The 27253-nt window shown below is 39.5% G+C and overlaps 1 protein-coding gene and 1 long non-coding RNA gene across 3 annotated transcripts; both read right to left on the bottom strand.

Annotated features, from left to right (window-relative positions):
* Positions 1–18632: 18632 nt before the first annotated feature.
* On the bottom strand, positions 18633–19714 carry LOC149167879 (uncharacterized). 2 transcript variants are annotated; one of them, XR_016260584.1, is made up of 4 exons: positions 19487–19714; positions 19327–19370; positions 19172–19225; positions 18633–18841 (listed from the first exon to the last, which is right to left on the bottom strand). It is a non-coding gene; the product is annotated as an uncharacterized LOC149167879 (long non-coding RNA). The 2 variants fall into 2 exon arrangements; XR_016260583.1 differs by having other exon boundaries at positions 18633–18998; positions 19487–19706.
* A 3950-nt stretch (positions 19715–23664) lies between these two features.
* Positions 23665–24750, bottom strand: LOC149167878 (uncharacterized). Its single transcript, XM_089430617.1, has one exon. The coding sequence runs from the start codon at positions 24748–24750 to the stop codon at positions 23665–23667; it is 1086 nt and encodes a 361-aa protein (XP_089286743.1).
* Positions 24751–27253: the final 2503 nt, after the last annotated feature.

Raw genomic sequence — 27253 nt, 5'->3', positions numbered from 1 at the left:
TTTTGGAAGCTTTTCCGGTGGGTTTTTCCGATAGGAATTTATTGAAATCACAAGCTTGATAGGTAACCCCTAGACAATCGAAGTGCCCGATAGGTTTTTCAGGATGTTGAATTCATATATATAGTCAAAAAATCAGTTTAAATAACACAAATCAAGATTTCACCTCAAATGTTTCCACCGGATTCCGGCACGGGAAAGTCCAAAAAGTCGGACTAAAGACAAGTCCTAAGATAAATCTATGAAAACCAAAAATGAAAGAAATGATATTATGACTTGGAAGGTCACAATTGTGAGCCAACAATAGTAAATAATAATAATAAAATAAGAAAATATATCTTAATTTTCCCAAACAACTAGAATCAGTTATCGGTTTTTCTTCTCCTTTCCTAGAGATGGACAAAAACCCCATCTCAGTGGAAATCCAAGGATGGAAAAAAGGGAAAGATGGAGGATATGGAGAAAGAAGGAAAAACTAGAACTTGTCACAGTTTGGTGACAAAGAAGGATTCTGCTTGATATAGGTGTTCCTGAGCTGAACCTGGGAGTCAGTGGAACCCTCAGACTGATTCATGAGAGTACAGTATTAGACTAGACTATTGTGTTGGCATTATGATGCATGTGTTGTACTTGATGGCAACCCTCTCATAGAAGAATATCTCACTTATGTATAACTGGATGAATCTTCAGAAGAGATATCAGATGTGACTGATGGAGGACAGCTCAAAGGAATCAGATGATAGTTCTAAGGGTGACAAGTTAGCTTTGCCATCAAGTCCAAAGGGGGAGATTGTTGGCATTATGAGATAAGTGTTGTCCTTGATGGCAAACCACACTGATGACAAATCATAGTACAGAAGGTCAGCAGCAAGGAATTGATGATCAGACTATAAGAAGAAGAGAAAGTTCATACACGCAGGTTCGTTAAGCCCAAGTCGCGTGTACACGCAGGTTGGCTTCAGTAAAAGCGCGTGTATGTGGAAAAGTACCTTTGGTCCATAGCGGTTAGTCCTTGGAAGTTGTGCCTATGGTTTTGGACCTTGGTGTCTCGACGGACGTGTTGATCCCTAGTTTTGAAGTTGATGGTATTGGATTTCTATGGTTTTGGCTCTTGGTATTGAACAAGGCCTAAGGCTATATAAGGAGAAGGAAATCATTAGGCAAGTGCATCTGAAATGTCTTGAATATCTGATGAAGCATTAGATCCAGTATGCAGGTTATGGGTTGATGATGCATTGCTTGATCTGAGCTAAGGAGAGATCTCATCAGTTGATGGAGAGCAAGATCTAAGGAGAGATCGGGATCAAATGGTTTGAAATGAACTATCTTTATGATGCTTATTCTAGATCTACATACTGACGCATGTATTGTTCTATAAGTATTATGAGTATGATTGATGTATGGTACAGCTGCAAGTTATGAGAAATTATTTTTAGATCTGTACGCGGGTTGTCTTTGGCGAAAGAGCGTATACACGCGGGTTTGATTCATCTAAGTAGCGTATACATTGTAAAGCTTGATACTTGAAGTTGCAGATGGGTCTGATGGTTATTACAGAGTTCTGTGTCTGCTCTGTGTTCTGGTGACGGTGTTGTTAACAGGGTTTCAGTGATTCAGAGTTTGATGATTGTTTTGAGCTTCAATGATAGTTATGGGTCCAGTATGAAAATTGGATGAAATGTGGCCTTTCAGATTATGTGTTGTGCTTCAGTGTATCCAGTCTGAAAATTGATGAAACGTGGTACCTGGAGGAAAGAAGATTGTAGGCAAGCACCTACGTACTAGTATCTAAGCTAGTACAAAAGCTAAGGGAGATCTTTGGAGCATTGTAGCAGGTAGCAGCCTGTGTACTAGTAAATGGATCGGCTAGTACAAAAGCAAAGGGGGTTGTAGCTCCCATACTGGTATAAGACTGCACCAGTACAAATATTGTAAAAGTATTTTCTTATTAAGAAGAAGATTGAGATGACTTGCAGCAGGTGGTTTTCACCCACATTGGGTTTCCACCTTATATCTTTGTGTTCATGTCTGTGGCTTTTGTGTGATGATCTGTTCTGTTATACTGCACCTGTTTACTGTTAATATGGTTAATAATGTTCTGATGCATTTACTGAAGATAAGCTAACTGAATCATAAGATTTTTGGATATACGCTAGTTGCTTTAGACACAGCAGCGTGTACACGCGGGTTCACTTAACTGAAGTAGCGTATATGTTTTTGAGCATTGAAAAAGTTTTATTGATCTGATAATACTGATTCACCCCCCCCCTCTCAGTATTATTTCCAACAATTGGTATCAGAGCAGGTCCTTTGGTAGAAGCTTGATCGCTTGAAGGAGATCCGTGGAACAATGGGAAAGAAGCTTAAGAAGAAGGCTCATAAGAAGAAGAAGACATCTCAGAAGGACTATGACAGTGGGAGAGTCGATTGGGGATTAGGTATAAGAAGTTCTTCAGATTCAGAATCAGATCCAGAATCATTATCAGGTATGAATGTGTTATCCTCTGATGTTCCTGCTATATTTCCTTGTGAAAGTGATGGAAGTGATAGTGAAACTACTGAACATGCTTTTATGGGTGAGCAAGAAAAGTATCAAATAGAGGCAGTATTTAGAAGGCTTACAGACAAAGTTAAAGATCAACAAGATCTATTGAACAAAAGGGAATGTGCTTTCAAAGAAGAAGTTACCAAACTAAAGGCCCAACTAGAAGAAGGAAACAAGGTAAGAAAGCTACTCAAGGACAAGGAAGACCAATGTCAAAAATTGCAGCATGAAGTGACATCATTAAGAAAAGAAGTCAACGAAAGAAGCACAACCATCAAGAAACTCAAAGATAGATCCAGCTACTATGAAAATCTTGAAGCTACGATCCTCTCACTAAAGGAAGATCTTGAAGAATCCAAGAAGCAGAATGAAGATCTACACCAAGCAATTGAAAAACAAGACAACGAAGTCATCAGCTTAAAATCACAGTTGGAATGTGCCTTCAGAGTTCGTCAAATTCAGCAGGATCTGTATGAAAAGCAAGAAAAGGAGATACTCAATCTAAGGCAACAAATGGAAGAAGGAAGAAAAGATGGAGAAGACATGAAGAAGCAATGTCTAGAAAAGGAGGAACAGCTTCAAGTTGAGGTAAATATCTTGAAAGGTAAATTAGAAGAAAAGGATAAACTTTTGAGATTTCAAGATAGTACTAAAGCCTTGGATGATATTCTTAGTAGTCAAAGGTCTCCTGCAATCAAGACTGGTCTTGGTTTTCATGAATCTGTTGAAGGTGAATCTAGCTCACAAGGTGAGGCAAGGAACTCTAAAGAGAAAACTAAAATGATCAACAAGGAGATGAAAGGTCAACCCCATCAACAATCAAGGAAAAAGACTCCTCAAAGAAAATCTTTTACTCCTCCTATGAATTATGTTGAATGTTATGTATGTCATAATCTTGGACATGTTGCAGCTAGATGTGGAAGAAGAAGGGTTCAAGACCATCATGTAGAAAGATCATCACATTCAAGGTACTTTAATGGATATTGTTTTTCTTGCAATATGTTTGGTCACAAAGCTGCTGATTGCTACAGGAGGAATATGAAACATGTAAGATGTTATGCATGCAACAAGCTTGGACATATAGCAAAGGAATGCAGGAACAAAGGATGGACATCACACCAAAAGGAGAAAACCTCATCACACTTGAAGATATGGAGGAAGAAGGAAGTACAGTCAGCACAATGTACTGAGACACAACACAGCACAGACATATCAGACTCAGGGGGAGCTGAAAGTGTAAAAATTCAGTGTCCTAAATCTCATACGCAAGTTCCTTAAAGGAAAGTCGCGTATATACGCGAGTTAGACACTGCAAAGTCACGTATATGTCAGTCTGAGGAAAAGCAGTGGGGACAGGCTCAGAAAAGGGATCTGATATGATTCAGTCCATTATTTGCTCTATTGGTTAATAGCTACAGTCTGCTAAGGATGTGTGGAAATGTTTTGTTACTTGTATGATGTCTAGAAGTGTTTTGATCCTAACTTGAGGATGAAGATGTTTTGATGCTTACTGCTGATATATGCATGATCAGATCTAACAAATGGCACTGGTTGAGGGGGAGCATATGCCTTTAGTAATTCATTGTTGGCATTATGGTTAATAATCCTTGGTGATGATTCTTATATGGATAAATGATATATCTTGCTATGATGTGGTTGTGAGTTGTCTATGATAAACTCTCATATGATTCTTGAAGTTACATAGAAGATGTTCAGATCAGATTTATGATTGATTCTTTGATGATGCATATATAGTGCTTACATGGTAATCTTCATAAGGACAAGGAGAAGTACAAAGCTTGAATACACATCTTCCTCACTTAATGATGAGTCACTCATATACTGCTGTTGTCATATGCATAAAGATCATACAGTTATGATGCAGGCACTCATGTGGATAAGGATTGTTGCTGATGCTGATATCAAGAAGCTTTGTCAAAAGAGTTTGAGATCAAGATACATAGTGCTGATACATGGATGACTCCTCAAAGTCACTTTGTTGGAGACATGATGATGAGTTCGTATCTATATGATGATAGGTTTATACTTACATATGTTGGTTGATGCAGATGTTCCCAAGTAATGATACTTGGATCATGTAGATCTTGACGTTGATGTAATGGCTATGGTGGCTTCACATGTAATGTAAATGATTTCATGATGATGTTTAAAAGGAGGAGTTGACATCTATGTTCAGACATACCTTGCTGCAGGACATTTATAGGTTGCTGATATGAAAATAGTTGTACGCGAGTTTCATAAGGCATATCCGCGTATATACGCTTGTTTAAAAGGATGCAGACGCGTATATGGAGTTTTGAAGGAAATCAGCAGGGACAGATGTTGGTTGCAGAAAGTCTGATATGGGTCTGACAGAGATCATCTAGCACAGGTTCAGGGGGAGCAGATAATCTTCCAATGATGCATTGTTGGCATTATCTTAAAGCTTTTGGTTCTAGTTCACATTTGTTGTTAATTTCAGGTGGAACAAAGGCGAAAGGAGAACAGAAGGATCTCTTGGTTGCTGATCTGAATGGTGCTTATCAGATGCTGCTAGTGACTTTCATAAGTCTTGGTCTAGTTCTTTCGTCTCTATGTCATATATCTCTTTTGTGGTCTCTCTTTCATGGTGTCAAGGTCATGTAACGACCTATGTTGGTTTTCCCACTATGCCTGGGATGAAAATGTAATGCTCTTGCCTTATCATGTGTAAACTTTTGATGTATCCCCACTTGGTTGGGTGGATGAGTCAATTCTAGTATGTCCCCACATGGTTGGGAATGGATGTATGTATGAGTCTTTGGTGATAGGAAGGTCCTTTATGATGTATAGAGTCATGTTCTTCTTGAAGAACATCTTTTGCAGATCTTTCCTACAGTCAGGAAGAGCATGAACAACACACTTCAGCGGTACAGAGATTCAGCATGTACTCAAAGGGAGCATGGACAGATTGGTACACCTTGGCATATACAAAGGGGGAGATTATTCAGAGATTTCAGCAGGTACTCAGGGGGAGTATGGACAGTGGAATGATTCAGCAATGGAAGAGAATATATTGGTCCACCCTTTGCCCTTGATGTCAAAGGGGGAGAGTGATTTGATGTTGTTGCCATCAAGTCCAAAGGGGGAGATTTTTGGCATTATGATGCATGTGTTGTACTTGATGGCAACCCTCTCATAGAAGAATATCTCACTTATGTATAACTGGATGAATCTTCAGAAGAGATATCAGATGTGACTGATGGAGGACAGCTCAAAGGAATCAGATGATAGTTCTAAGGGTGACAAGTTAGCTTTGCCATCAAGTCCAAAGGGGGAGATTGTTGGCATTATGAGATAAGTGTTGTCCTTGATGGCAAACCACACTGATGACAAATCATAGTACAGAAGGTCAGCAGCAAGGAATTGATGATCAGACTATAAGAAGAAGAGAAAGTTCATACACGCAGGTTCGTTAAGCCCAAGTCGCGTGTACACGCAGGTTGGCTTCAGTAAAAGCGCGTGTATGTGGAAAAGTACCTTTGGTCCATAGCGGTTAGTCCTTGGAAGTTGTGCCTATGGTTTTGGACCTTGGTGTCTCGACGGACGTGTTGATCCCTAGTTTTGAAGTTGATGGTATTGGATTTCTATGGTTTTGGCTCTTGGTATTGAACAAGGCCTAAGGCTACATAAGGAGAAGGAAATCATTAGGCAAGTGCATCTGAAATGTCTTGAATATCTGATGAAGCATTAGATCCAGTATGCAGGTTATGGGTTGATGATGCATTGCTTGATCTGAGCTAAGGAGAGATCTCATCGGTTGATGGAGAGCAAGATCTAAGGAGAGATCGGGATCAAATGGTTTGAAATGAACTATCTTTATGATGCTTATTCTAGATCTACATACTGACACATGTATTATTCTATAAGTATTATGAGTATGATTGATGTATGGTACAGCTGCAAGTTATGAGAAATTATTTTTAGATCTGTACGCGGGTTGTCTTTGGCGAAAGAGCGTATACACGCGGGTTTGATTCATCTAAGTAGCGTATACATTGTAAAGCTTGATACTTGAAGTTGCAGATGGGTCTGATGGTTATTACAGAGTTCTGTGTCTGCTCTGTGTTCTGGTGACGGTGTTGTTAACAGGGTTTCAGTGATTCAGAGTTTGATGATTGTTTTGAGCTTCAATGATAGTTATGGGTCTAGTATGAAAATTGGATGAAGTGTGGCCTTTCAGATTATGTGTTGTGCTTCAGTGTATCCAGTCTGAAAATTGATGAAACGTGGTACCTGGAGGAAAGAAGATTGTAGGCAAGCACCTACGTACTAGTATCTAAGCTAGTACAAAAGCTAAGGGAGATCTTTGGAGCATTGTAGCAGGTAGCAGCCTGTGTACTAGTAAATGGATCGGCTAGTACAAAAGCAAAGGGGGTTGTAGCTCCCGTACTGGTATAAGACTGCACCAGTACAAATATTGTAAAAGTATTTTCTTATTAAGAAGAAGATTGAGATGACTTGCAGCAGGTGGTTTTCACCCACATTGGGTTTCCACCTTATATCTTTGTGTTCATGTGTGTGGCTTTTGTGTGATGATCTGTTCTGTTATACTGCACCTATTTACTGTTAATATGGTTAATAATGTTCTGATGCATTTACTGAAGATAAGCTAACTGAATCATAAGATTTCTGGATATACGCTAGTTGCTTTAGACACAGCAGCGTGTACACGCGGGTTCACTTAACTGAAGTAGCGTATATGTTTTTGAGCATTGAAAAAGTTTTATTGATCTGATAATACTGATTCACCCCCCCCCTCTCAGTATTATTTCCAACAATTGGTATCAGAGCAGGTCCTTTGGTAGAAGCTTGATCGCTTGAAGGAGATCCGTGGAACAATGGGAAAGAAGCTTAAGAAGAAGGCTCATAAGAAGAAGAAGACATCTCAGAAGGACTATGACAGTGGGAGAGTCGATTGGGGATTAGGTATAAGAAGTTCTTCAGATTCAGAATCAGATTCAGAATCATTATCAGGTATGAATGTGTTATCCTCTGATGTTCCTGCTATATTTCCTTGTGAAAGTGATGGAAGTGATAGTGAAACTACTGAACATGCTTTTATGGGTGAGCAAGAAAAGTATCAAATAGAGGCAGTATTTAGAAGGCTTACAGACAAAGTTAAAGATCAACAAGATCTATTGAACAAAAGGGAATGTGCTTTCAAAGAAGAAGTTACCAAACTAAAGGCCCAACTAGAAGAAGGAAACAAGGTAAGAAAGCTACTCAAGGACAAGGAAGACCAATGTCAAAAATTGCAGCATGAAGTGACATCATTAAGAAAAGAAGTCAACGAAAGAAGCACAACCATCAAGAAACTCAAAGATAGATCCAGCTACTATGAAAATCTTGAAGCTACGATCCTCTCACTAAAGGAAGATCTTGAAGAATCCAAGAAGCAGAATGAAGATCTACACCAAGCAATTGAAAAACAAGACAACGAAGTCATCAGCTTAAAATCACAGTTGGAATGTGCCTTCAGAGTTCGTCAAATTCAGCAGGATCTGTATGAAAAGCAAGAAAAGGAGATACTCAATCTAAGGCAACAAATGGAAGAAGGAAGAAAAGATGGAGAAGACATGAAGAAGCAATGTCTAGAAAAGGAGGAACAGCTTCAAGTTGAGGTAAATATCTTGAAAGGTAAATTAGAAGAAAAGGATAAACTTTTGAAATTTCAAGATAGTACTAAAGCCTTGGATGATATTCTTAGTAGTCAAAGGTCTCCTGCAATCAAGACTGGTCTTGGTTTTCATGAATCTGTTGAAGGTGAATCTAGCTCACAAGGTGAGGCAAGGAACTCTAAAGAGAAAACTAAAATGATCAACAAGGAGATGAAAGGTCAACCCCATCAACAATCAAGGAAAAAGACTCCTCAAAGAAAATCTTTTACTCCTCCTATGAATTATGTTGAATGTTATGTATGTCATAATCTTGGACATGTTGCAGCTAGATGTGGAAGAAGAAGGGTTCAAGACCATCATGTAGAAAGATCATCACATTCAAGGTACTTTAATGGATATTGTTTTTCTTGCAATATGTTTGGTCACAAAGCTGCTGATTGCTACAGGAGGAATATGAAACATGTAAGATGTTATGCATGCAACAAGCTTGGACATATAGCAAAGGAATGCAGGAACAAAGGATGGACATCACACCAAAAGGAGAAAACCTCATCACACTTGAAGATATGGAGGAAGAAGGAAGTACAGTCAGCACAATGTACTGAGACACAACACAGCACAGACATATCAGACTCAGGGGGAGCTGAAAGTGTAAAACTTCAGTGTCCTGAATCTCATACGCAAGTTCCTTAAAGGAAAGTCGCGTATATACGCGAGTTAGACACTGCAAAGTCGCGTATATGTCAGTCTGAGGAAAAGCAGTGGGGACAGGCTCAGAAAAGGGATCTGATATGATTCAGTCCATTATTTGCTCTATTGGTTAATAGCTACAGTCTGCTGAGGATGTGTGGAAATGTTTTGTTACTTGTATGATGTCTAGAAGTGTTTTGATCCTAACTTGAGGATGAAGATGTTTTGATGCTTACTGCTGATATATGCATGATCAGATCTAACAAATGGCACTGGTTGAGGGGGAGCATATGCCTTTAGTAATTCATTGTTGGCATTATGGTTAATAATCCTTGGTGATGATTCTTATATGGATAAATGATATATCTTGCTATGATGTGGTTGTGAGTTGTCTATGATAAACTCTCATATGATTCTTGAAGTTACATAGAAGATGTTCAGATCAGATTTATGATTGATTCTTTGATGATGCATATATAGTGCTTACATGGTAATCTTCATAAGGACAAGGAGAAGTACAAAGCTTGAATACACATCTTCCTCACTTAATGATGAGTCACTCATATACTGCTGTTGTCATATGCATAAAGATCATACAGTTATGATGCAGGCACTCATGTGGATAAGGATTGTTGCTGATGCTGATATCAAGAAGCTTTGTCAAAAGAGTTTGAGATCAAGATACATAGTGCTGATACATGGATGACTCCTCAAAGTCACTTTGTTGGAGACATGATGATGAGTTCGTATCTATATGATGATAGGTTTATACTTACATATGTTGGTTGATGCAGATGTTCCCAAGTAATGATACTTGGATCATGTAGATCTTGACGTTGATGTAATGGCTATGGTGGCTTCACATGTAATGTAAATGATTTCATGATGATGTTTAAAAGGAGGAGTTGACATCTATGTTCAGACATACCTTGCTGCAGGACATTTATAGGTTGCTGATATGAAAATAGTTGTACGCGAGTTTCATAAGGCATATCCGCGTATATACGCTTGTTTAAAAGGATGCAGACGCGTATATGGAGTTTTGAAGGAAATCAGCAGGGACAGATGTTGGTTGCAGAAAGTCTGATATGGGTCTGACAGAGATCATCTAGCACAGGTTCAGGGGGAGCAGATAATCTTCCAATGATGCATTGTTGGCATTATCTTAAAGCTTTTGGTTCTAGTTCACATTTGTTGTTAATTTCAGGTGGAACAAAGGCGAAAGGAGAACAGAAGGATCTCTTGGTTGCTGATCTGAATGGTGCTTATCAGATGCTGCTAGTGACTTTCATAAGTCTTGGTCTAGTTCTTTCGTCTCTATGTCATATATCTCTTTTGTGGTCTCTCTTTCATGGTGTCAAGGTCATGTAACGACCTATGTTGGTTTTCCCACTATGCCTGGGATGAAAATGTAATGCTCTTGCCTTATCATGTGTAAACTTTTGATGTATCCCCACTTGGTTGGGTGGATGAGTCAATTCTAGTATGTCCCCACATGGTTGGGAATGGATGTATGTATGAGTCTTTGGTGATAGGAAGGTCCTTTATGATGTATAGAGTCATGTTCTTCTTGAAGAACATCTTTTGCAGATCTTTCCTACAGTCAGGAAGAGCATGAACAACACACTTCAGCGGTACAGAGATTCAGCATGTACTCAAAGGGAGCATGGACAGATTGGTACACCTTGGCATATACAAAGGGGGAGATTATTCAGAGATTTCAGCAGGTACTCAGGGGGAGTATGGACAGTGGAATGATTCAGCAATGGAAGAGAATATATTGGTCCACCCTTTGCCCTTGATGTCAAAGGGGGAGAGTGATTTGATGTTGTTGCCATCAAGTCCAAAGGGGGAGATTTTTGGCATTATGATGCATGTGTTGTACTTGATGGCAACCCTCTCATAGAAGAATATCTCACTTATGTATAACTGGATGAATCTTCAGAAGAGATATCAGATGTGACTGATGGAGGACAGCTCAAAGGAATCAGATGATAGTTCTAAGGGTGACAAGTTAGCTTTGCCATCAAGTCCAAAGGGGGAGATTGTTGGCATTATGAGATAAGTGTTGTCCTTGATGGCAAACCACACTGATGACAAATCATAGTACAGAAGGTCAGCAGCAAGGAATTGATGATCAGACTATAAGAAGAAGAGAAAGTTCATACACGCAGGTTCGTTAAGCCCAAGTCGCGTGTACACGCAGGTTGGCTTCAGTAAAAGCGCGTGTATGTGGAAAAGTACCTTTGGTCCATAGCGGTTAGTCCTTGGAAGTTGTGCCTATGGTTTTGGACCTTGGTGTCTCGACGGACGTGTTGATCCCTAGTTTTGAAGTTGATGGTATTGGATTTCTATGGTTTTGGCTCTTGGTATTGAACAAGGCCTAAGGCTATATAAGGAGAAGGAAATCATTAGGCAAGTGCATCTGAAATGTCTTGAATATCTGATGAAGCATTAGATCTAGTATGCAGGTTATGGGTTGATGATGCATTGCTTGATCTGAGCTAAGGAGAGATCTCATCGGTTGATGGAGAGCAAGATCTAAGGAGAGATCGGGATCAAATGGTTTGAAATGAACTATCTTTATGATGCTTATTCTAGATCTACATACTGACGCATGTATTATTCTATAAGTATTATGAGTATGATTGATGTATGGTACAGCTGCAAGTTATGAGAAATTATTTTTAGATCTGTACGCGGGTTGTCTTTGGCGAAAGAGCGTATACACGCGGGTTTGATTCATCTAAGTAGCGTATACATTGTAAAGCTTGATACTTGAAGTTGCAGATGGGTCTGATGGTTATTACAGAGTTCTGTGTCTGCTCTGTGTTCTGGTGACGGTGTTGTTAACAGGGTTTCAGTGATTCAGAGTTTGATGATTGTTTTGAGCTTCAATGATAGTTATGGGTCCAGTATGAAAATTGGATGAAGTGTGGCCTTTCAGATTATGTGTTGTGCTTCAGTGTATCCAGTCTGAAAATTGATGAAACGTGGTACCTGGAGGAAAGAAGATTGTAGGCAAGCACCTACGTACTAGTATCTAAGCTAGTACAAAAGCTAAGGGAGATCTTTGGAGCATTGTAGCAGGTAGCAGCCTGTGTACTAGTAAATGGATCGGCTAGTACAAAAGCAAAGGGGGTTGTAGCTCCCGTACTGGTATAAGACTGCACCAGTACAAATATTGTAAAAGTATTTTCTTATTAAGAAGAAGATTGAGATGACTTGCAGCAGGTGGTTTTCACCCACATTGGGTTTCCACCTTATATCTTTGTGTTCATGTCTGTGGCTTTTGTGTGATGATCTGTTCTGTTATACTGCACCTGTTTACTGTTAATATGGTTAATAATGTTCTGATGCATTTACTGAAGATAAGCTAACTGAATCATAAGATTTCTGGATATACGCTAGTTGCTTTAGACACAGCAGCGTGTACACGCGGGTTCACTTAACTGAAGTAGCGTATATGTTTTTGAGCATTGAAAAAGTTTTATTGATCTGATAATACTGATTCACCCCCCCCCTCTCAGTATTATTTCCAACAATTGGTATCAGAGCAGGTCCTTTGGTAGAAGCTTGATCGCTTGAAGGAGATCCGTGGAACAATGGGAAAGAAGCTTAAGAAGAATGCTCATAAGAAGAAGAAGACATCTCAGAAGGACTATGACAGTGGGAGAGTCGATTGGGGATTAGGTATAAGAAGTTCTTCAGATTCAGAATCAGATTCAGAATCATTATCAGGTATGAATGTGTTATCCTCTGATGTTCCTGCTATATTTCCTTGTGAAAGTGATGGAAGTGATAGTGAAACTACTGAACATGCTTTTATGGGTGAGCAAGAAAAGTATCAAATAGAGGCAGTATTTAGAAGGCTTACAGACAAAGTTAAAGATCAACAAGATCTATTGAACAAAAGGGAATGTGCTTTCAAAGAAGAAGTTACCAAACTAAAGGCCCAACTAGAAGAAGGAAACAAGGTAAGAAAGCTACTCAAGGACAAGGAAGACCAATGTCAAAAATTGCAGCATGAAGTGACATCATTAAGAAAAGAAGTCAACGAAAGAAGCACAACCATCAAGAAACTCAAAGATAGATCCAGCTACTATGAAAATCTTGAAGCTACGATCCTCTCACTAAAGGAAGATCTTGAAGAATCCAAGAAGCAGAATGAAGATCTACACCAAGCAATTGAAAAACAAGACAACGAAGTCATCAGCTTAAAATCACAGTTGGAATGTGCCTTCAGAGTTCGTCAAATTCAGCAGGATCTGTATGAAAAGCAAGAAAAGGAGATACTCAATCTAAGGCAACAAATGGAAGAAGGAAGAAAAGATGGAGAAGACATGAAGAAGCAATGTCTAGAAAAGGAGGAACAGCTTCAAGTTGAGGTAAATATCTTGAAAGGTAAATTAGAAGAAAAGGATAAACTTTTGAGATTTCAAGATAGTACTAAAGCCTTGGATGATATTCTTAGTAGTCAAAGGTCTCCTGCAATCAAGACTGGTCTTGGTTTTCATGAATCTGTTGAAGGTGAATCTAGCTCACAAGGTGAGGCAAGGAACTCTAAAGAGAAAACTAAAATGATCAACAAGGAGATGAAAGGTCAACCCCATCAACAATCAAGGAAAAAGACTCCTCAAAGAAAATCTTTTACTCCTCCTATGAATTATGTTGAATGTTATGTATGTCATAATCTTGGACATGTTGCAGCTAGATGTGGAAGAAGAAGGGTTCAAGACCATCATGTAGAAAGATCATCACATTCAAGGTACTTTAATGGATATTGTTTTTCTTGCAATATGTTTGGTCACAAAGCTGCTGATTGCTACAGGAGGAATATGAAACATGTAAGATGTTATGCATGCAACAAGCTTGGACATATAGCAAAGGAATGCAGGAACAAAGGATGGACATCACACCAAAAGGAGAAAACCTCATCACACTTGAAGATATGGAGGAAGAAGGAAGTACAGTCAGCACAATGTACTGAGACACAACACAGCACAGACATATCAGACTCAGGGGAGCTGAAAGTGTAAAACTTCAGTGTCCTGAATCTCATACGCAAGTTCCTTAAAGGGAAGTCGCGTATATACGCGAGTTAGACACTGCAAAGTCGCGTATATGTCAGTCTGAGGAAAAGCAGTGGGGACAGGCTCAGAAAAGGGATCTGATATGATTCAGTCCATTATTTGCTCTATTGGTTAATAGCTACAGTCTGCTGAGGATGTGTGGAAATGTTTTGTTACTTGTATGATGTCTAGAAGTGTTTTGATCCTAACTTGAGGATGAAGATGTTTTGATGCTTACTGCTGATATATGCATGATCAGATCTAACAAATGGCACTGGTTGAGGGGGAGCATATGCCTTTAGTAATTCATTGTTGGCATTATGGTTAATAATCCTTGGTGATGATTCTTATATGGATAAATGATATATCTTGCTATGATGTGGTTGTGAGTTGTCTATGATAAACTCTCATATGATTCTTGAAGTTACATAGAAGATGTTCAGATCAGATTTATGATTGATTCTTTGATGATGCATATATAGTGCTTACATGGTAATCTTCATAAGGACAAGGAGAAGTACAAAGCTTGAATACACATCTTCCTCACTTAATGATGAGTCACTCATATACTGCTGTTGTCATATGCATAAAGATCATACAGTTATGATGCAGGCACTCATGTGGATAAGGATTGTTGCTGATGCTGATATCAAGAAGCTTTGTCAAAAGAGTTTGATATCAAGATACATAGTGCTGATACATGGATGACTCCTCAAAGTCACTTTGTTGGAGACATGATGATGAGTTCGTATCTATATGATGATAGGTTTATACTTACATATGTTGGTTGATGCAGATGTTCCCAAGTAATGATACTTGGATCATGTAGATCTTGACGTTGATGTAATGGCTATGGTGGCTTCACATGTAATGTAAATGATTTCATGATGATGTTTAAAAGGAGGAGTTGACATCTATGTTCAAACATACCTTGCTGCAGGACATTTATAGGTTGCTGATATGAAAATAGTTGTACGCGAGTTTCATAAGGCATATCCGCGTATATACGCTTGTTTAAAAGGATGCAGACGTGTATATGGAGTTTTGAAGGAAATCAGCAGGGACAGATGTTGGTTGCAGAAAGTCTGATATGGGTCTGACAGAGATCATCTAGCACAGGTTCAGGGGGAGCAGATAATCTTCCAATGATGCATTGTTGGCATTATCTTAAAGCTTTTGGTTCTAGTTCACATTTGTTGTTAATTTCAGGTGGAACAAAGGCGAAAGGAGAACAGAAGGATCTATTGGTTGCTGATCTGAATGGTGCTTATCAGATGCTGCTAGTGACTTTCATAAGTCTTGGTCTAGTTCTTTCGTCTCTATGTCATATATCTCTTTTGTGGTCTCTCTTTCATGGTGTCAAGGTCATGTAACGGCCTATGTTGGTTTTCCCACTATGCCTGGGATGAAAATGTAATGCTCTTGCCTTATCATGTGTAAACTTTTGATGTATCCCCACTTGGTTGGGTGGATGAGTCAATTCTAGTATGTCCCCACATGGTTGGGAATGGATGTATGTATGAGTCTTTGGTGATAGGAAGGCCCTTTATGATGTATAGAGTCATGTTCTTCTTGAAGAACATCTTTTGCAGATCTTTCCTACAGTCAGGAAGAGCATGAACAACACACTTCAGCGGTACAGAGATTCAGCATGTACTCAAAGGGAGCATGGACAGATTGGTACACCTTGGCATATACAAAGGGGGAGATTATTCAGAGATTTCAGCAGGTACTCAGGGGGAGTATGGACAGTGGAATGATTCAGCAATGGAAGAGAATATATTGGTCCACCCTTTGCCCTTGATGTCAAAGGGGGAGAGTGATTTGATGTTGTTGCCATCAAGTCCAAAGGGGGAGATTTTTGGCATTATGATGCATGTGTTGTACTTGATGGCAACCCTCTCATAGAAGAATATCTCACTTATGTATAACTGGATGAATCTTCAGAAGAGATATCAGATGTGACTGATGGAGGACAGCTCAAAGGAATCAGATGATAATTCTAAGGGTGACAAGTTAGCTTTGCCATCAAGTCCAAAGGGGGAGATTGTTGGCATTATGAGATAAGTGTTGTCCTTGATGGCAAACCACACTGATGACAAATCATAGTACAGAAGGTCAGCAGCAAGGAATTGATGATCAGACTATAAGAAGAAGAGAAAGTTCATACACGCAGGTTCGTTAAGCCCAAGTCGCGTGTACACGCAGGTTGGCTTCAGTAAAAGTGCGTGTATGTGGAAAAGTACCTTTGGTCCATAGCGGTTAGTCCTTGGAAGTTGTGCCTATGGTTTTGGACTTTGGTGTCTCGACGGACGTGTTGATCCCTAGTTTTGAAGTTGATGGTATTGGATTTCTATGGTTTTGGCTCTTGGTATTGAACAAGGCCTAAGGCTATATAAGGAGAAGGAAATCATTAGGCAAGTGCATCTGAAATGTCTTGAATATATGATGAAGCATTAGATCCAGTATGCAGGTTATGGGTTGATGATGCATTGCTTGATCTGAGCTAAGGAGAGATCTCATCGGTTGATGGAGAGCAAGATCTAAGGAGAGATCGGGATCAAATGGTTTGAAATGAACTATCTTTATGATGCTTATTCTAGATCTACATACTGACGCATGTATTATTCTATAAGTATTATGAGTATGATTGATGTATGGTACAGCTGCAAGTTATGAGAAATTATTTTTAGATCTGTACGCGGGTTGTCTTTGGCGAAAGAGCGTATACACGCGGGTTTGATTCATCTAAGTAGCGTATACATTGTAAAGCTTGATACTTGAAGTTGCAGATGGGTCTGATGGTTATTACAGAGTTCTGTGTCTGCTCTGTGTTCTGGTGACGGTGTTGTTAACAGGGTTTCAGTGATTCAGAGTTTGATGATTGTTTTGAGCTTCAATGATAGTTATGGGTCCAGTATGAAAATTGGATGAAGTGTGGCCTTTCAGATTATGTGTTGTGCTTCAGTGTATCCAGTCTGAAAATTGATGAAACGTGGTACCTGGAGGAAAGAAGATTGTATGCAAGCACCTACGTACTAGTATCTAAGCTAGTACAAAAGCTAAGGGAGATCTTTGGAGCATTGTAGCAGGTAGCAGCCTGTGTACTAGTAAATGGATCGGCTAGTACAAAAGCAAAGGGGGTTGTAGCTCCCGTACTGGTATAAGACTGCACCAGTACAAATATTGTAAAAGTATTTTCTTATTAAGAAGAAGATTGAGATGACTTGCAGCAGGTGGTTTTCACCCACATTGGGTTTCCACCTTATATCTTTGTGTTCATGTGTGTGGCTTTTGTGTGATGATCTGTTCTGTTATACTGCACCTGTTTACTGTTAATATGGTTAATAATGTTCTGATGCATTTACTGAAGATAAGCTAACTGAATCATAAGATTTCTGGATATACGCTAGTTGCTTTAGACACAGCAGCGTGTACACGCGGGTTCACTTAACTGAAGTAGCGTATATGTTTTTGAGCATTGAAAAAGTTTTATTGATCTGATAATACTGATTCTCCCCCCACCTCTCAGTATTATTTCCAACATATTGTGCTCTTGAGGCCCAGATACAAGTTACCTTAAGTTGGAGATTTAATTCTCTAAAATGGTCTGGTGAGGAAAAGGATCGGAGGAGAGAGAGGACATAATTGTCAATCTCATAGCTGGGTGGTGATATTTTACTGAAGAATTTGTACTGATAGTAGGATTTTGGGAAGATAAGTGTATAACACTTCCTTATGTTTCATCATTTGTTAATGACGAGTAATTATGGTACCTTCTGGTAGCTTTAGTTCTAATGAGAAAGGAATTTCTCATGTTAAAGTTTAAACCTTCTCATGTTAAAGTTTAAACCTATTATGTGCTTGGACAATAGTTGTTTTCTTAAACACATATTGAATTATAGAACCTATTTTCTTGAGAAAAGATCGACTGTAAGTATTAGTTAAAACTTTGTGTATATATTTATTAATGATTAGGAGTCTAACCAAGAACTGAAAGGAATACACAGTAGAGTCTAGAATAACGGTAATAATTCAAATGTCTATGTAAATATGAAAGCATGGGAGTAAAACCAAGAAGCAGTTGTGGATATGGTGAGTTGTTGGACAAACAAACCCCTTTTAACTAAACTCTCACATTCAGAAGTCAAAATAATGGACTATAGCAATTAGATCCCGATCAGGGGCTGAACAACTTCGTCGAGTTACAGTTGACATTAATCAATTGAAGGGATGAAGTGGTTGAATAAAAGAAACTTATATAAGAACTGATATAAGTATTTCGTAACTAGAAAATGAAAATTCTATGTTGACACAAAGGACAAAGAACATTGGAATATCAACAACTATTCAATACAGTGATTTTAAGCAATAGAGTAAAATGACCATGGATGATAACTGAACATATTAGAATGGTTTCCAAACTCTTGCAATGAGTAAACAAAAGAACAAAACCCTCGCACTCTGGTGCATGAACAACCATAGTTGAAAATCTATGAAAGATCTGTAAAGAACCATAAATAGATAAGAGAAATCCGTAAAGAACCATTTGATGCATATTACAATTGGAACCCATAAGAACTATTAGATGCATGATACAGTGGAACCGGTAAAGAGAAAACCCAAAACAAATAAACAGACGAAAACTCCAGAATAGGGGAATATAAATTGTCTTGGCTAATTTAATAGTTATTGCCAGTAATTTATTTATTCCAGTTAGAAAGGAAACACATCTTCATTAAATATATTGTTATAAGAGCCGAAATCTCCCATTTGAGTCTCAATTCAATAATAACATCACAATCTGAATACTATGCGAGGACTCAAGCCACAAAAGAAATACATTTAAACCATTGGCATGGACGAATGATATTGGCCTATGAAACACCAACATGACCAAAATAATTAACATATGAAACAACTGGCATAGTTGGCCATAGACTAATCCTAAACAAAATGTCTCCAAAATATCATTTGATGACCTATGTGATTAGAAGCATAAAGCCAAACCCTCAATGTTTAAGGTAAACCAACCTGGAACACAAAATATCATAACCATAAGTGGATGCTTCTCAAGGGACCTGACTCATCTAGAAAAGGAGTTCTAGGTTAAAACCCTACCTATCGGAAGAGACAAGAATGTGGTTAGAGAGAAATTCCCAGTTGAAAACATTAAAAAAAAACTAGCTTCAATGACATTACTATACCTGTGGAGTGGCTTTGGAGTCGCAGTGCACACTTGTGTCTATCAAAGCGAGACCCTGCCATTACACCCACAAACTCCTCTTTAGCCAAAATTCAAGACCAATGTTTTCAAAAATATAGCTTCCAATTGTTACTTGAACAAGTGCTGACAATAGACCCTCTTTCGTTGGTGGATTCGAACCCGAAAATTGTAAGAGCCACCTGCACCATCGGTGCATCTGATTAGGACTTCCATAAATATATATAAAATTGTTAACGCAACAAGAACAAAAGCCTAATCTTCATAGGAATATCAATAGTCAAAGGGTTCAGTATACCTGCAAGCGGAACAAACTTCCATAATGGTAACCTTCATGGCTATGGAGAAAACCCTACGAGGTTGCAGAGAAGCTAAACCCTAGCGCTTAGTGACCAAATGAACTTTGACCTCAGCGTCGGGAGAGGGAATTGGTTACCTCAACTAACCCTCAAGATTTCTGACTGTCGAATAGAAGATGGATCATCACACGATGTGTCGAATGCCATGTGTCCCAGAACTTAAGATCTTTCTAGATACGAGTACCGAGAATCAAATAAATAATAAGTCGGATGTACATCCTTAGGTAGGGTTTAATTATTAACCTTGTGATTTGAAACCTCTTCACCATGATATGAAATGTATTATTGCTTATAATGTAACGTTGATTAGCGTAAAATTTAAATAATTTAAGGATGGGTAAATAAAACCAGCTTTTAGTACTATGGTAGTTTTAAATGTTGTGGTTATTAATTTTTTTTATATATGGATGTCTGTTAAAAGTGGTATCATAGCACGATTATCAATATTGTGACCTGATTGGGCAACTGTAGTAATGATCGATTGTGTTGATGTGCATAGAGAGAAAGAGAGAGAGAGTGAAGGTAAATAGATCATGATGAGGAGAGAAGTTGGAGGCAATTTCCCACCAATGCCAACAGTAGAATCAGGTTCTATACCAAATCCTAAAGCAAACCCATAAATGTGGGTGGAGTTGGGCACCGAACAATGAAATCAAACAAGTATGATGCTTGAAACTATCCTATAATTGCAGGCTGAAATGGTTTGATTAAGAACATACAATGAAATATTAATGCGTGAACATGAGAAAATTTTAAAAAGTCTCTCAGAGAGACAAAATCATCGAACTTCTCAACCCAGTCCTGACCACAGAATCAGAGATGACGAGGAACATCAACACTGAGATGAAGATACTCCAGAAGGAATTCATACTCAGGGGATTGATGGTAACAAAATTAACCATGAAGAGGAATCAGGTAATGTCTCTGACCAAAGGAAAAAGAAGAAACAAAAGCTGGAACTGCAGGGGGAATTTAGAAAAATTAAACCCCCAACATTTGATGGTGAAGTTGAAGAAGTTGCGAAAGCTTGGATCATCAATATGAACAAATATTTTCAAGTTTATGAATATGACAGTAACCTCAAGGCCAAATTGGCTATCTATCAGCTTCAAGGGAAAGCCACCTTGTGGTGGGAGGAGGTAAAGGCAGTGGAAGGGATAGAGGAGAAGGATGTGACATGGGATGAATTTCAAAAATACTTAAAACAAAAATACTCGAAAAAACAATTCTATGATGAAAAAGCTAAAGAATTTCATGATTTAAAATTGGGGCAACTAACTATGGACGAGTATGTGACCAAATTTATGTCCTTGTTGAGATATGTTCCATATATCCGAGAGGAAAAAGCTAAAGTACAACATTTTATGAGCAATTTGTCTACATTTCTAAAGCAAATAACAAAATTCAATAATCCCAAGACCATGGATGAAGCAATTTAAAAAGATTGACTTTTCTATCAACATATGAAGTAGAAAGGGGACACTGGCAAAGGTTGGCCCCAGAAGAAAGGGCAAAAGAGTTATCAGAATTTTAGAGGCACTAAATCTGCAAATTTTAAAAACACACAGAAAAGTCAGCCAAGTCAACATCCTAGAATAAATCAGCAAAAGACTAGATGGAAAGAAGAAACTAAGCTTACAGAAGCATCCAACAAGTTGGAGCCCAACAAAGTGCAGAAGCCCCCCTTACAATGTTGGGGTTGTGGGGAACCCCATTATTATAAGAATTGCCCCAATCGTGCCAGACCTGAATAGACTGCTAACATGCAAGAAGCATCCATAGTTGGGGAGGTGGCAAGAAGTATGCCCATGATCAACGTTACGATGGAAGATCGTCAAGCAAATTATCAGCCTATTATGATATAGCTAGAAGGTAAGTTAGTAAATCAATCTCTGCGTTATCTCTGCGTTATCTCTGCACAGTGGGCAGATGGAGGGACCATAAAAGCCTTTTTTCTGAAGGGTATCGTAGGTGAGGATTTTAGCGTGACAAAGCTGCCAGGCAAAGTAATCGACCTTAGGCAGTGAGGGAATACGCCATACGCCTCTCCATGGAGCTGGGTTGGGAGGAACGTATGGGCGTTCAATCAGTTTATTGTAACCTTGCGAGACGGTGTATCCTTTAACGCTTGTGCCCCACCCTTTCTGATCTTTGATTCTCATATGAGTGGGCGCCAAACCGTGCAGACAATCCATGAGCATGGCGCAGTCTTTTGCCAAATGATCCGGCACGTCTAACTGCTTCCATCCTGCCCAGGAGCCGTCGTTCCACTGCGAAATGTCATACAATGTGCGCAGGCGTTCACTGTCCATCCAGCTGTGCTGTTCGATGAGGGAGACTCTGTTGTCGATCGGCTCCTGATTCATGATTCGATCGCTCCATATTCGGACCTTTTTATCGTTGCCTGGGATCCAAAATGAATGTGCTGTTATTAACTGAACAGCTTTAGCATGGAGTTTTAGGAATGCTGAATTGGGCCTGTGAATGACGTTTTCTAAACACCTGGTGCGGGGGCCCCTGAAGTATTTCTTCCAGAGGGCGACTTGAGCCCAGCCCGGATTGGGGGAAGTGATTTTCCAAAGGATCTTTGCTGCCATTGCCACATTCTGATGGCAGAGGTTTTTGATCTTTAAGCCCCCCTCCCACAGTGGCTTGGTTATGATTTCCCAGCTAATAAGAGGGATTTTTTTTTCTTTGTGCTTTCCTCCCTTCCAGAAGAACCTCCGGATATGTTCTTCCATTTTTTTGGTGATGTTTGTTGGAGCAAGGAGGCCAGCGAATTGGAATAGAGGGAGGTTATGCAGCACTGATTTAATCAACACAGATTTCCCAGCAGTATTTAACCAAGAGTAGCCCCAGGCTTGAGTTTTTGTTTTGAATTTTTCCAACTGTGGTAGCCAGCCTTTACTTGTGAGCTTCTTGTGAGCTTCTTGTGATGTACAGGCAGTCCCAAGTATTTAAATGAGGACCAGGAGGAGGAGGCTGCGAAACCCAGGCATCTTCAGATATCAAAAAGCGCCCTTGGGGTAATGTTCCAGCTGTATATGTGGCATTTGCTCTTATTTACAGCACTGCCTGTGGCCTTGCTGAAATCATCCAAAACCACTTTGAATTTTGATGCAGAGGAGATTGTGGCAGGTCCCAGCAGCAGTGTGTCGTCCGCAAACAATGCATGATTTATGTTCTTTGCCCCTCTTGCAATGCACAATCCTATAATGTCTTGATCTTGCATCCTTTTGTTTAGCAGGAAGCTGAGGACGGATGCTTGAATGACAAATAACAGAGGGGAAAGAGGACACCCCTGTCTAAGTCCTCTCGAAGCTTTGAAGAAGTCAGTGGCTCTTCCATTCACTAAAGGGGCGATCCACGGCTCCGAAATGCATGCCCGGATCCATTTAATGAACTTTTCTCCAAACCCAAATTTGCTCATAACATTTAACAGAAAACTATGATTTACTCTATCAAATGCATTGGCTAAATCAAGTTTAATTGCCATACCTTGCTCTTTTCGAAGAAGACTTGAGTGAATTGCCTCTTGGACGAGAAAGTAGTTATCCACGATCTGCCTTCCTTGAATGAAGCCTCCTTGGTTCTCAGGGATTATTTTAGGGAGAATTGGCTTCAATCTGTTTGCAATTATTCTGGTGATTATTTTGTATCCGGTGTTACATAGGGAGATCGGACGAAATCTGTTGAAGGTGTTGGCCCCTTTTTCCTTTGGGATGAGGGCTAAGAAGGCAGAATTTGTGCTACCTCCTATTTTATGAGTATTCTGAGATTTTTGAACCATTCTGAGCAAGTCCTTTTCTATGATCGGCCAGCAGACTTGGAGAAATCTAGCTGAGAAGCCATCCGGCCCCAGGGCCTTATCCAGATCCATGTCAAAAAGAGCTTTTTCCACTTCCTCTTTGGTGATTTTGGCCTCAAGCTTTTCCTTTGTTTGCTGAGATATTACTGAGGGTACCACATCTAGCAGATCTGAATTTTGATTCTGATCCTTGTCCTCACTATACAAACTTTGGAAGTGTAAACACGCAGATTTCTTTATGTATTCAAAATCTTTATAGATGTCATTCTCTTCTTTAATCTCTGAGATAATGTTGAAACATTTCCTCACCTAGGTTTGTTTGTGAAAAAAGGCAGTGTTTCTATCCCCAGCTTTGAGCCAGAGATTGCGGGATTTTAGTCTCCAGTATTCTTCTTCAGCAAGGAAAACCTTGTGGTATCGCTGCTGCAATTGAGATTCCTGGTCCATCACTTCCTTAGTGATTACAACCTTCTCCATGCTCTTTTGGTGGGAGTCGAGCAAGGTTTTCAAGGATTTTCTATCTGTGGCCAGATTGGACAGAGTTTTGGCCCATCTTTTAAGAGCTCCTTTTACCCTCCTGAGCTTTTCTTCCCATACATAGAAAGGCGAGCCTTTGACCGACTGGTTCCAACTATCTTTGACAATTTGCATGAAGCCTGGTTCCTTAATCCAAAGCGGGCTAAAACGAAAAGGGATAGGGCCCAGATCCAGATGGGCTAGAAGCTCTAGCTTAATTGGCTTATGGTCCGAAGTGCTATTAGGCAGAATGTGCATTCTTGGTTCTAATCCTAGCAGCAAAAAGGAGCTTTGAATAAAGAATCTATCTAGCCTGGCAGCTATATGGCCAGGGCCTAATCTTTTATTAGACCAAGAGTACTTACCGGAAGAGGGCTTGATATCCAGCATGTCCCAGTCCTGCAAGATGTCCTCCACCCATTCCCTAGCTGGATCTCGTACTATGCTGCCTCCCCTTTTTTCGGAGGAATGAAGGGTGAGGTTGAGATCTCCGGCTATTATTATATTCTCCATGTTTGCCAGATCTGCTTGTTGTCTTATGGAGTCCCAACAGTTCTTTTTTTCCCCAATATTGATTGGAGAGTAAACATTGAAAAGACAGAAGGTTTCCTTGGTGACTAGATTCTGCATTTTCAGCAGTAACCAATGGGTATTTCTAGCCTCAAATTGAACTGCAAATTTACTCATATTCCAAACAGTGCCAATTCCTCCCGAGGCCCCCCGGGCAGAGATGGCTCTTGCTTCACTTTTATACCAGATTTTCTTGCTTGACTGGAGGAAGACAGTGTCTTCCAGCTTTGTCTCCTGGACAAGAAGTATGTCTGGGCCTTCTGCTCTGATTAGAATTCTGATAGCTTCTTCCTTAACTTTGCTCCCCATACCTCTACAGTTCCAGGAGATGATCTTCATTATTTGTGTTTCTGGTGGGCTCCCTTGGAGCCTTGGATCTGATTTTTCAGCATCTTTGACTTTGGTGCCAGCAGTTTTTCCAAGGTTGGTTGGCTGCCCTGTAGTTTTTCTTTGTAGGTCTCCTGCTCCCTTTTTTCCCTGTCCATTTTCCGTCCTCTTGTAGATCTTCTTACTGAGGATTAGGACTCTCCTATTTCTCCTTCCTCTTCTGATTCTTCAGATTCATGTTCTTCTTCCGCCGCTTCTAGATTCTTGTCGTTGAGATCTACAGCTCCTTTGGAGGAGGTTGAGGGGGTACCTTTTTCTGGTGGAGCTGATTTGTGGACCTCGGTCTCCTGAACCATTTTTGTCTCTTTTTGGGGCTCGATCTCCTGGGTGCCCTCTGTTTGCGAACTCATAGGGTCAAATTTATTTGCATGCACAGTCTTGGTCGGTATCTGATGGGCGATAGATTGCTGAGTCACTTTGCCGATAGGGCCTCCCGGTTTCTGGTTTTTAGATTGAGCTTTGGATCTCTTGACCTGGTTCCATCCTTCCTCCCTCCCTTGCATCGTTTCTTTGTTTTTGGGGCAGTCTCTAGTGAAATGTCCATAAACATGACATTTCCGGCATTTGAAAGGGACCTGTTCATAATCTAGTTTCTGTAGATGCGTCCAACTTCCGACCTTTAGTGTGATGGCCTATGGTAATCCCACCTCCAGGTCAACCTCAACGCAGATCCTGGCACAGTCATATTGATCCTTGTTATTTGCTCGGTCTATGAATTTCCCCAGGGCATTTCCGATATGACTCAGTGAGTCCCAATTCCAACAGTGAACCGGGAGGTTTGGGAGCCTGACCCATACCGGGACTGCTTTTGGTACATCAACTGTCGGATCAAAGTCTGGGGTCCAGTTGTTTAGGTACAGACCCTGAGGACCCATGAAGTAGGGGCCGTTTTGGAAGATCAGTTCCTTGTCTTCCTTTGATGTGAATTCGAAGAGGAAAAATCCTCTCCCCAGAAAGTATGAGGTGACATTTTCTTTGATTAGCGGCACCCAGTTCTTATTGACCCAGCTCTCGGTGGACTTTGGAGACGGCCATAGCCCTGTAAACTGGCCGATGAGGGCCCGTTCAGCTAACGACAGTGCAACTTGGATCGGGGTTTCTGGAGGAAGAGAAATCTCCGGGATTTCATCTAATTTTTTGACGAACTTCGCTGCATCGGATGTTCTCTTCTTTGGAAGGCCAGCCAGGAGCTGGGAGAAGGCCTCAGCTAGCGATCTCGGAGGAGGAGGCAGGGGAAGCGAAGGAGAGCCCAACCCCTCCATTGAATCAAACCCCAGGGGCTGGTGGATCAGCACCCGACAGGGTCCATAAATCGGCCAATTCTCTGCATGCAAGTCGCAGGATCAGGAGGCTGAGGAGGACATGTCCGATCCGCTGCAGCTAGCTAGCGCAGGTCGATTGCAAGGCGCTCAGACGCAGTCGCAGTCACAGGGCGCTCAGACGCAGTATAACCGATCTAGAGATGTTTTTATTTATTTTATTACTGAATAATAAATTAATAATTTTTTGTATGGAATGAATTTCAAAATGATTGTTGTAGCTCTTATCAATTAAATATAACAAATAAATATTATAATGTTAATTGTTTTTTCCTATCTCCTTGCCTTCCACCCACCTGATTTATTTGCTACAACTATTTTTAAAAATATATAAATTTAATCTAGGATTGGTATATTATTTTAAGATAATTATCTATTCAAATATAATGAATGCTATATATTATTTGTATATAATATGGAAAATTTTAAAGATAGAAATTTATCTTAAAGTTTAGAAATTTTGGCAAAATATTCAAATGTCTAATGATTTGAAAACTGCAAAATGTTTGTTGTTATTATTGTAAAAATATTCAAATTTCTCATGATTTTATATTTAGTCTCTATAAAATTTTGGCAAGTTTTTTGGAAAAATCATGAAAAATTAGCCCACTTCGGAATATTAGCCCGTAAAATTTTCCTTGGTAATATAATCATGAAACAGTTAAAGTTAAAAAGAATATGAAAATAAAGCATGCAAGACTATAATACAAGAGACACAAATACATGTGGTTCATTCAATATGGGTTATGTCCATGGAGAAAGTCAAACCTTCCTTTATTCAGTTTAGCTAAATGAAGGGTACAACCTATAACACATCTATTGAACCCTTCACTCTTGTAAAAATATTCAAATTTCTAATGTTTTTATATTTAGTCTCTATAAAATTTTGTTGATTTCAAAGGTAAAATAATTTTATATTAAAAAATTGGGCGAATAATTAAAAAAAAATGAAGATTTTTTTTGGAAAAATCATGGATTTTTTTTTGGAAAAATCATGGAAAAATAACCCACCTAGGAATATTAACCCCTAAAATTTTCCTTGGGAATATAATCATGAAACAGTTAAAGTTAAAAAGAATTTGAAAATAAAGCATACAAGAACGTAA

This window comes from Pinus tabuliformis, chromosome 5_1 (assembly GCF_031772625.1).
Source record: "Pinus tabuliformis cultivar Carrire ecotype Pingquan chromosome 5_1, CPIR1, whole genome shotgun sequence".
In the NCBI taxonomy this organism is placed as follows: domain Eukaryota; kingdom Viridiplantae; phylum Streptophyta; class Pinopsida; order Pinales; family Pinaceae; genus Pinus; species Pinus tabuliformis.
Note: the sequence above shows the minus strand (reverse complement) of the source record. Positions and strands in the feature narration are given on the sequence as shown.

What these genes read in the sequence shown, in the direction of transcription:
- LOC149167878 (XM_089430617.1), bottom strand. Translation starts at nt 24,750, where the DNA reads ATGGGGAGCAAAGTTAAGGAAGAAGCTATCAGAATTCTAATCAGAGCA.